General features: G+C 44.8%; 3 protein-coding genes across 3 annotated transcripts; 2 read left to right on the forward strand and 1 right to left on the reverse strand.

Moving 5' to 3' along the window:
- Nucleotides 1–6,323: 6,323 nt before the first annotated feature.
- Nucleotides 6,324–7,977, forward strand: LOC128300482 (endothelial differentiation-related factor 1 homolog). The gene is made up of 3 exons (XM_053036554.1): nucleotides 6,324–6,694; nucleotides 7,011–7,171; nucleotides 7,246–7,977. The coding sequence occupies exons 1-3, from the start codon at nucleotides 6,565–6,567 to the stop codon at nucleotides 7,396–7,398; spliced, it is 444 nt and encodes a 147-aa protein (XP_052892514.1). The 5' UTR covers nucleotides 6,324–6,564; the 3' UTR covers nucleotides 7,399–7,977.
- Nucleotides 7,978–8,095: 118 nt separating this feature from the next.
- Nucleotides 8,096–9,137, reverse strand: LOC128300481 (proteasome subunit beta type-1). Its single transcript, XM_053036553.1, has 2 exons — nucleotides 8,959–9,137; nucleotides 8,096–8,865 (listed from the first exon to the last, which is right to left on the reverse strand). Exons 1-2 carry the CDS (start codon nucleotides 9,039–9,041, stop codon nucleotides 8,253–8,255), a joined length of 696 nt encoding a protein of 231 aa, XP_052892513.1. The 5' UTR covers nucleotides 9,042–9,137; the 3' UTR covers nucleotides 8,096–8,252.
- Nucleotides 9,138–9,473: 336 nt separating this feature from the next.
- LOC128303724 (prostaglandin E synthase 2) lies at nucleotides 9,474–10,951 on the forward strand. Its single transcript, XM_053040777.1, has 3 exons — nucleotides 9,474–9,937; nucleotides 10,005–10,345; nucleotides 10,423–10,951. Exons 1-3 carry the CDS (start codon nucleotides 9,569–9,571, stop codon nucleotides 10,886–10,888), a joined length of 1,176 nt encoding a protein of 391 aa, XP_052896737.1. The 5' UTR covers nucleotides 9,474–9,568; the 3' UTR covers nucleotides 10,889–10,951.
- Nucleotides 10,952–11,177: the final 226 nt, after the last annotated feature.

Consider the following 11,177-nt stretch of genomic DNA (forward strand, 5'->3'; position numbering starts at 1 on the left):
CTCTGATACCAGGAGAGCATCCAACGCAGGAGGGTGCTTCTTCCGTGTTGATCGAGACGGAGAACTCACCAAAAATGACCAGTTTGTCAAGCTTTGTTACCAGGAGAGTATCCAACGAAGGAGGATGCTTTTTCCGCATTGACCGAGACAGAGAACTCGCCAAAACTGACCAATTTGTCAAGCTTTGTTACCAGGAGAGCATCAAACGCAGGAGGATGCTTTTACCGTGTCAATCGAGACAGAGAACTCGCCAAAAATGACCAGTTTGTCAAGCTCTGATACCAGGAGAGCATCCAACGCAGGAGGATGCTTTTTCCGTATTGATCGAGACAGATAACTCACCAAAAATGACCAGTTTGTCAAGCTCTGATACCAGGAGAGCCTCCTACGTAGGAGGATGCTTTTGTTCGTGTTGATCGAGACGGAGAACTCACCAAAAATGACCAGTTTGTCAAGCTCTGATACTAGTAGAGTATCCAACGAAGGAGGATGCTTTTTTCCGTGTTGATCGAGACAGAGAACTCACCAAAAATGACCAATTTGTCAAGCTCTGATACCAGGAGAGCATCAAACGCAGGAGGATGCATTTTCCATGTTGATCGAGACAGAGAACTCACCAAAAGTGACCAGTTTGTCAAGCTCTGATACCAGGAGAGCATCAAACGCAGGAGGATGTTTTTTCCGTGTTGATCGAGACAGAGAACTCACCAAAAATGACCAGTTTGTCAAGCTCTGATACCAGGAGAGCATCAAACGCAGGAGGATGCTTTTTCCGTGTTGATCGAGACAGAGAACTCACCAAAAATGACCAGTTTGTCAAGCTCTGATACCAGGAGAGCAGCCAGCGCAGAAGGATGCTTTTTCCGTGTTGATCGAGATAGAGAACTCACCAAAAATGACTAGTTTGTCAAGCTCTAAAACCAGGAGAGTATCCAACGCAGAAGGATGCATTTTCCGTGTTGATCGAGACAGAGAACTCACCAAAAATGACCAGTTTGTCAAGCTCTGATACCATGAGAGCATCCAACGCAGGAGGATGCTTTTTCGTGTTGATCGAGACAGAGAACTCACCAAAAAAGACCAGTTTGTCAAGCTCTGATACCAGGAGAGCTTCCAACGCAGGAGGATGCTTTTTCCGTGTTGATCGAGACAGAGAACTCGCCAAAAATGACCAGTTTGTCAAGCTCTGATACCAGGAGAGCATTCAATGCAGGAGGATTTTCCTGAGGAGCACATAGTCTGTTTCATACTGATGTAAATATGCAAGTGTATATGTGATGAAATGATCGCAAGTGTCTTCACAATGACCGATTAGATCGGCCCAGTAATTCTTGGATTTCTTGACACACGGACAACCGACCTAAAATTGGAGCATCTAACTTAATACGCGAAAATCAAGCGAACGATCGAAATTCATATTAATATGTGCAGGGCCACGAGAGTTGATAAAATGCTGACAAATTGGTCAAAATTGGCAACAAATTGGTGCTGGTCAATTGTGAAAACCACTATACCGTAGCCGCGCACACAATTGTTTTCAGATTTCCGATACCAGGAGAGCATGTTTTCCAAGAGGTGGAATAAATTTGCCCATCACTATTGCATTGCATACTATCAAACCCGTGAGAGCGTTCACTAGTTTAAGGAAGATGGATGAAACGGAGAGCATCCTTCATTTCGCTCAAACTTTCCGTCGGCTGGTACGAAATTCCATACAAAACCAGCTGTTTTCAGATTTCCGATACCAGGAGAGCATCCACGGAAGAGGTAGCACCTAGTACAGCAATTTTGGTCGAAAACCGCCGTAAGGTATGCAATTATTATACACTAACCTTTCCGTTTTTCGTGAAAAATTTCTTCGAAAACTACCAGTTTTTGAATGTATTGTACCAGGAGAGCATCCACGGAAGAGGTAGCACCTGGTAATTTTGCCCGCCTAAAGGTATGCAATGTTTAAACACTAACTTTCCATACAAACCAGCTGTTTTCAGATTTCCGATACCAGGAGAGCATGTACTTCAAGAGGTGACCCTCAGCCACTCAGGCACTCATGAGTGGCCGGCACTTATGAGTGACTGAGTGACCGGAACTCATGAGTGACCGGCACTCATGAGTGACCGGCACTCATGAGTGACCGGCACTCATGAGTGACCGGCACTCATGAGTGACCGGCACTCATGAGTGACTGGCACTCATGAGTGCCTGGGTGCCTGAGAGCTGTTAATTAGCCGTCGATTAGGCGTCGATTAGCCGTCAATTAGCCGTCAATTAGCCGTCAATTAGCCGTCAATTAGCCGTCAATTAGCCGTCAATTAGCTGTCAATTAGCCGTCAATTAGCCGTCGATTAGGCGTCGATTAGGCGTCGATTAGCCGTCAATTAGCCGTCAATTAGCTGTCAATTAGCCGTCAATTAGCTGTCGATTAGGCGTCGATTAGGCGTCGATTAGCCTCAATTAGCCGTCAATTAGCCGTCGATTAGCCGTCGATTAGCCGTCAATTAGCCGTCAATTAGCCGTCAGTTAGCCGTCGATTAGCCGTCGATTAGCCGTCGATTAGCCGTCAATTAGCCGTCGATTAGCCGTCAATTTGCCGTCAATTAGCCGTCGTTTAGCCGTCAATTAGCCGTCAATTAGCCGTCCATTAGCCGTCAATTAGCCGTCAATTAGCAGTCAATTAGCCGTCAATTAGGCGTCGATTAGCCGTCAATTAGCCGTCGATTAGGCTTCGATTAGGCGTCGATTAGCCGTCAATTAGCAGTCAATTAGCCGTCAATTAGGCGTCGATTAGCCGTCAATTAGCCGTCGATTAGCCGTCGATTAGCCTACGGTCGCTAATTGACGGCTAATCGACGGCTAATTGACGTCCAATCGACGGCTAATCGACGGCTAATCGACGGCTAATGGACGGATTATTGACTGCTAATTGACGGCTAATCGACGCCTAATCGACGGCTAATTGACGGCTAATTGACGGCTAATCGACGGCTAATTGACGGCTAATGGACGGCTAAACGACGGCTAATTGACGGCAAATTGACGGCTAATCGACGGCTAATTGACGGCTAATCGACGGCTAATCGACGGCTATTTGACGGCTAATTGACGGCTAATTGACGGCTAATCGACGGCTAATCGACGGCTAATTGACGGCTAATTGAGGCTAATCGACGCCTAATCGACGCCTAATCGACGGCTAATTGACGGCTAATTGACAGCTAATTGACGGCTAATTGACGGCTAATCGACGGCTAATTGACGGCTAATCGACGCCTAATCGACGGCTAATTGACAGCTCTCAGGCACCAAGGCACTCATGAGTGCCAGTCACTCATGAGTGCCGGTCACTCATGAGTGCCGGTCACTCATGAGTGCCGGTCACTCATGAGTGCCGGTCACTCATGAGTGCCGGTCACTCATGAGTTCCGGTCACTCATGAGTGCCGGTCACTCATGACTGCCGGTCACTCATGAGTGCCGGTCACTCATGAGTGCCGGTCACTCATGAGTTCCGGTCACTCAGTCACTCATGAGTGCCGGCCACTCATGAGTGCCTGAGTGGCTGAGGGTCACCTCTTGAAGTACATGCTCTCCTGGTATCGGAAATCTGAAAACAGCTGGTTTGTATGGAAAGTTAGTGTTTAAACATTGCATACCTTTAGGCGGGCAAAATTACCAGGTGCTACCTCTTCCGTGGATGCTCTCCTGGTACAATACATTCAAAAACTGGTAGTTTTCGAAGAAATTTTTCACGAAAAACGGAAAGGTTAGTGTATAATAATTGCATACCTTACGGCGGTTTTCGACCAAAATTGCTGTACTAGGTGCTACCTCTTCCGTGGATGCTCTCCTGGTATCGGAAATCTGAAAACAGCTGGTTTTGTATGGAATTTCGTACCAGCCGACGGAAAGTTTGAGCGAAATGAAGGATGCTCTCCGTTTCATCCATCTTCCTTAAACTAGTGAACGCTCTCACGGGTTTGATAGTATGCAATGCAATAGTGATGGGCAAATTTATTCCACCTCTTGGAAAACATGCTCTCCTGGTATCGGAAATCTGAAAACAATTGTGTGCGCGGCTACGGTATAGTGGTTTTCACAATTGACCAGCACCAATTTGTTGCCAATTTTGACCAATTTGTCAGCATTTTATCAACTCTCGTGGCCCTGCACATATTAATATGAATTTCGATCGTTCGCTTGATTTTCGCGTATTAAGTTAGATGCTCCAATTTTAGGTCGGTTGTCCGTGTGTCAAGAAATCCAAGAATTACTGGGCCGATCTAATCGGTCATTGTGAAGACACTTGCGATCATTTCATCACATATACACTTGCACATTTACATCAGTATGAAACAGACTATGTGCTCCTCAGGAAAATCCTCCTGCGTTGAATGCTCTCCTGGTATCAGAACTTGACAAACTGGTCATTTTTGGTGAGTTCTCTGTCTCGATCAACACGGAAAAAGCGTCCTCCTGCGTTGGATACTCTCCTGGTATCAGAGCTTGACAAACTGGTCATTTTTGGTGAGTTCTCTGTCTCCATCGACACGAAAAAGCATCCTCCTGCGTTGGATGCTCTCATGGTATCAGAGCTTGACAAACTGGTCATTTTTGGTGAGTTCTCTGTCTCGATCAACACGGAAAAAGCATCCTTCTGCGCTGGCTGCTCTCCTGGTATCAGAGCTTGACAAACTGGTCATTTTTGGTGAGTTCTCTGTCTGGATCAACACGAACAAAAGCATCCTCCTGCGTTGGATGCTCTCCTGGTATCAGAGCTTGACAAACTGGTCATTTTTGGTGAGTTCTCTGTCTCGATCAACACGGAAAAAGCATCCTTCTGCGCTGGCTGCTCTCCTGGTATCAGAGCTTGACAAACTGGTCATTTTTGGTGAGTTCTCTGTCTCGATCAACACGGAAAAAGCATCCTCCTGCGTTTGATGCTCTCCTGGTATCAGAGCTTGACAAACTGGTCATTTTTGGTGAGTTCTCTGTCTCGATCAACACGGAAAAAACATCCTCCTGCGTTTGATGCTCTCCTGGTATCAGAGCTTGACAAACTGGTCAGTTTTGGTGAGTTCTCTGTCTCGATCAACATGGAAAATGCATCCTCCTGCGTTGGTTGCTCTCCTGGTATCAGAGCTTGACAAACTAGTCATTTTTGGCGCGTTTTCTGGCTCGATCGACACGGAAAAAGCATCCTCCTGCGTTGGATGCTCTCCTGGTATCAGGGCTTGACAAACTGGTCATTTTTAGCGCGTTTTCTGGCTCGATCGATCCGATAATAATTATCCGATAGTTATCCGATGTTATGCCGATAATCATCCGATAGTTATCCGATAAATATCCGATAATTGTCCAATGGTTATTTGAAGATCATGCGAGGATTATCCGATGATAATCCGGTAGATATCCGATAGTCCGACTACTTCGCCGCGGTCGGCTGCCAAATCTCCGCGGCAGACTGTCATTCTCCGCGGCAAGCTCGCCAAATGTTGGCGAGGGGATCATAGAAAGCGTTGAAAGAAAGAAGTTTAGAGAAGAGATGTGTATTCAAAAATGCTTCACACCAAAATTTATCCATGGGTGTAGGAAATAATGTTACCATGGACACATTATGCGTCGCTACCCAAGGTCTGTGCAGAATAGAGGTCATGTCAGAGCAATTTGACAAGTAGCCAAAAGTTCGTTACACGTGATTTGACGTTTGGACGCCCTTTTCCATTCCAATGTTTTGTGTGTAGTTGTGTTGATTAAACGGGCCGGTCATAGCAACAAGATGTTTATTATTTTAGATTTGGTTGGAAATATGTGCAGCTGTTTTTCGATTTTAGTCCGGAGTAAGATCTGCAGATCTTATCGGCGAGAGAGGAGCTGCACATATGAGGAAGAGGATGAGGCTCATCATATCTCCCGGTACACAGTACGACGTGAAAGTCCGGTACCGTGTGATCAACTCTTGGTTCAGAACACTAATAGGTGATGACCACACACCACTTTATAAAACCGTCAACAGTTTGCTGTTTTGACTAAAGGCATTCAAAACGAAGGAAAATTTTAACGACCAAGCTAATTGTGAAACTTCGCGATATAGTAAACAAGTAGGCTAGACGCAAGAAACCTTACACGGGCGACCAAACGTCAAATGAAATACAAAATGGCGAACCTTTATCTTGGCTATTACTAGACCTCTATCCTACACAGACCTTGGTCGCTTGGTAGAATAGCAATTTATTTTATACCTTCCTGCCCCTTTGATCATAAAAACTTAAATTTTCTCAATTTTACCCGCCCACATAAATGATCCAGCCTGGTGCTATAACAGCCCAAACGTCAAGCTGTCAGATTTGATCAATTCTAGAAACGTCGAATCTTCATTTTCCTCCGATCCGAGGTAGAACCGCAGATAAAAAAAAGGGAAATAGCAACGCAGAGACTAAATTTGGACCGCACTGCTTTATTTGGTGCAATTCTATTGATCTCTCCGTAACCGTAACAAAGTATTTTCGGTGTTTAGCCTGTTTAGCCTGTTGGAAAGCGAACGCAACATCATCGTCAGGCAAGAAAGATGTCGGAAAGCGACTGGGACACGGTGACCGTATTGCGTAAAAAGGCACCGAAAGCGGCCACATTAAAGACTGAATCTGCCATCAATAAGGCACGTCGTCAGGGCATACCGGTTGAAACGACACAGAAGTGTAAGTATCGCAACAGCGCTCAAAAAGGATTCCGTTTTGGGGCTCCGGTTCTGGGCAGCCATCCTTCACGCGAGTAAAACTAAACAACAACAACAACAGTGCACTTTGGCCAAGGTGTATTATCGTTTTTCCGGCATTGTTAAACGACAATGTGGAAATGACATGCTGCACTACGCGGAAGGCAAGCAATATGACGCAATGTTTATTTAAATATGCAATTGCTATCTGTGCCATGTGCTTGTCATGCCAAATTTACTGTTTTCTTTTCGCCGGTTCCTTAGCTATCAGTGTTTGTTTTTCATTTCTTTTTTTGCAGTCAACGCTGGAACCAACAAACAGCATGTAGCGGCTAAAAATACAGCCAAACTGGATCGCGAAACCGACGAACTGCGTCACAAAACGGTTGCACCGTCCGTGGCCAAGCTCATCATGCAAGGCCGACAGGCAAAAGGACTGAGCCAGAAGGATCTCGCTACGGTAGGATATCGAACGTACTCAGTCTACTGGGATATTTGGTGATTAATTGTTCCCATACTCTGCATCGTTTACAGCAAATTTGTGAAAAGCCACAAATCGTTAACGATTACGAGGCGGGTCGTGGCATTCCAAACAATTTGATACTCGGCAAAATCGAGCGTGTCATCGGCATAAAGCTGCGTGGCAAAGAAATCGGCACACCGTTGGTGCCTCCCGGTAAGAAGTGAGATGTCGGGAGGCAGTAAAATTGCTCGTCTGCCGCGCGTGGTTCTTCTCAGTGCATGATGTACAGCATGAATACGGCGGGAGAGGTCACATTTGATAATTTGTAATGTTTAAGAGTTCGTGAAGTGGAGTCACCCCATCTTTGCGACACCAGTACTGCAGGGAGACGTGCGAACCGACCGGTAATCGAACCGGTCACGTCAGTCGATAACTTACGGTGTGAAAGAGAGCAACATCCGTACCGTATGGCGCAACATTCGAAAATAATACATTGATACCACAGCATGCTGTTCCCCCGTTGCTCCATCGCGTATGGAGCGTGGTAAGAGCAAACGCATTCTATTTCCATAACAAAAAGAACAGGAAATAACATACATTTAAAGCAGCATTTCAGAAGTAGTATGCACGATGGTTAACTAGCCTTTGCGGTGTGTATGTTTAAATGTCGCCATTACACTCCTAATACATGGATGTTACATCTTTTCCACATTTACATGCAAGCAAAATTTAATTGGTACAAATTTCTGCAGTTCAGGCAATTGTGTTTTTATAGAATAAAATGTCATTCGGTGTTTTGTTAATTGAGTAAATTACTCACGATTTGAATGTAGGACTATGGAAGCATTTTTATGGCAATGCTGTGCTATGGAACGGCTTGTAGCCAATAAGTGGTTTCATTCTTTTAGTTCGTTTGCTTCGTTTTGAAATATATTGTGCGCATTACTCTCTTCTTCCAATCTAAAAACAATCGGCTGTTGTATTTTTTTTATTAAGAAATAATTTTTAAGATGGACTTTATACGTTTATTAATCCAAAAACAAATGAAAACCCCATCATTGACCACATACAGAAATGTTTAATCCTTTCGGAGGTGCAATGTTTCTTCCTTGATACCGTCTTTTGTAATAATGTTGATGATAACGGAGTCTCCAGTGTAGATATCTCGCTCCGTAGCCGAAATAAACGTGTCCTTAATGATTGAGACGGCTTTCTCCATTTTGACCGGTTCCGGATCCACGTTGAGCATATTCTTCTGACCGATCTGATTATCCAAAACCGGTTGCAACAACGGTCCGGCCGAACCCCCAGCCCGGTATGTTGTCATCTCACAGTGTCCGATTGGATCGTAGCTGTAAACAACACCCTTACCGTTCTGGTCCAATCCGGCCAGTACGTTCGACACATAGTACGGGAAGAACCGACGGTTGTACATCAGAATGGACAGCATCTGGGCAACGGCCGGAGTTGACATGTTCTTCTGGTGCTGATCTTTGTACATTTGCATCCGCACCTTCACCAAGCTCGTCAGTGCGAGCGTATCGCACCAACATCCAGTAGATGCCAGCACCGTATTGTCCGAAAGACGAAACAATTTGTTCTGGGTGCGTGTATGAATGGAGTAACCGGAACTCAGACGAGTATCCGCACCGATGACGGCAAAATCTTCACCGGCAATAGCTACAACGCTCCTGCAAATTAACAATCATTCGAGTCATTCTCTGTGCACAGTCAAATCTTAACCTAACAATGCAGAGTTGTTTGTGTATTCGCCGCTATCTTACCCGCCGTTCGATTCGTAGGGATAAAATTGCACCTTGCGTATTCCAGGCACCTCGTACTCGGGAAAGTTTTCCATTCCAAGCATGGTTGTTTTTGAGAAATTACACGAACTACAAATTATTCGCCGATCTGTTTCCGATGTAATTGGACGTGATTCTTTTTGTTCAGTGACTATGCGAAATAAACAGATCTGTTTGACGTTTTACACTGACGTTCCTTCGTGATGATGATGGGTATGGTAAAGAACGAACAGCTCCAATCCCACGGATAATCGAGAATGCATTAGATTTTGCAAAACACATAATTGCAATTCGACGAAAGCATAAAAATATTCATGTATTTCATGAAAAAAAGTTCAGTTTTTTCCTATTTTAAAAGTTAAGATTCAACTTTGCTTCGTAGAGCACGGTTATTTACGAACAGACGAACACATTTGACCGGACAATTTGAACTAGAAAAGGATTCCCTTGAGACAGATGCGTTTGACATTTGGTTTGTTGTGAAAAACCGGCTGATTACGACAAAACCAGAAATATTTATCGGTGGATAGGTGTAGTTTAATTAGGACCCAAGAAAAACAATTCAACGAGCCTATTTATTTCCGTTTACGTAATGGCAACGTTCCGTTTGGGTGCAATTGCATCAATTGCGACGAGGTTACCCCACCAAAATGTGGCCAAACTGCAGCGAATAAATCTCGTCCGTCGATTTGCTACCGGAGCAGCACCGAAAAAACCTACCAGCACACTGGGGCTGGCGCTAAAGGGGATGGCAGTCGGTGCACTGGTGGGTACGGGCTGGTCCGGCTACAATTTCTTCAAAGGTGGTCCCACAGATCATATGCTACACGAGCATGTGGGACCGAAGGTTCTCGACAAGCTGCCGGATGTGAAAATAATGCGAAAAGTCGTCAATCCGAAGGACGATTCTGGTCTGGATTTGGTGCTGTTCCAATTTCAAACATGTCCCTTCTGTTGTAAGGTAAACGTATATAAAATAAATCTTTTTTCGTGAAGTTAATAAAACATAATCGATTTGTTTTGCACAGGTTCGAGCCTTTCTCGATCACAGTGGTCTGTCGTATTCGGTAGTTGAGGTTGATGCCGTCCTACGCCAGGACATACGCTGGTCAGACAGTAAAAAGGTGCCGATTTTGTTGGCAAAGACGAAATCCGGCAAATACGTCCAGCTAACTGACTCGAGCATGATCGTCTCTGCGATTTCAAGTTTTCTCCGAGACAAAAAGCAGGACATTGGTGAACTCGCTAAATACTATCCTTCGATATCGTACGAAAACGATGCCGGGCGGAAAGTGTTCGATATCATGAACAAATACTTCCTGATGTTCCAAGAAAAGAAGGTCGACAATCGTTCGAAGGAAGAGCAAGAGTGAGTATTGCACTTCGGTTTGCTTATCGGTGATGTTTACACTAGTATTATTCTATAAATATTATCCTGTACTTTAGGGAGGAACGCAAATGGCGTGCTTGGGCGGACGATCATCTGGTGCATTTGATTTCCCCCAACGTGTACCGCACGAAGGACGAAGCAATGGAAACGTTCGAATGGTTTTCCGATGTGGGCGAGTGGAACGTACACTTTCCGAAGTGGGAACGAGATTTAATGGTTTACGTCGGTGCATTCGCAATGTGGGGTATCAGTAAACGGCTGAAGAAACGGCACCAGCTGAGTGACGATGTCCGTTCGCACATATACGATGCGTGCGATCGATGGATTGGTGAAATTGAGAAGAAGAAAACCGTTTTCCATGGTGGCTCGCAGCCGAATTTGGCCGATCTGGCCGTGTTTGGCGTGCTGAACAGCATGGAAGGGTGTCAGGCTTTTAAGGATTGTTTGGAAAATTCCAAAATTGGTCCTTGGTTTTATGCCGTGAAGGAACGGGTGCTTAAAAACCGGGGCAATGCGCTGTAAAAGTAATTGTTCTGTAACTTGTTTTTAAATTATCGTTAATATGCAATAAAAATAGGCACAAAAATGGCAAACTCAACTAGGAATGTGTAAGTAGAAAGTGATTATTACTAGTGAAAGTTTTTAAAGCATTTAGCTATAATAATTTAACACATTTGACGGGAAATCCAGTGAACTGTAATGCATCCAGGATGAACAATACTTTCTTATTTATTTATCCGGTGATACAACCGCTTCGCGATCTTGGACTGCTGCAGGAGTCTTCTAAACCGCTACCGTTCGAGCGCCCTCG

This window comes from Anopheles moucheti, chromosome 3 (assembly GCF_943734755.1).
Source record: "Anopheles moucheti chromosome 3, idAnoMoucSN_F20_07, whole genome shotgun sequence".
NCBI lineage: Eukaryota > Metazoa > Arthropoda > Insecta > Diptera > Culicidae > Anopheles > Anopheles moucheti.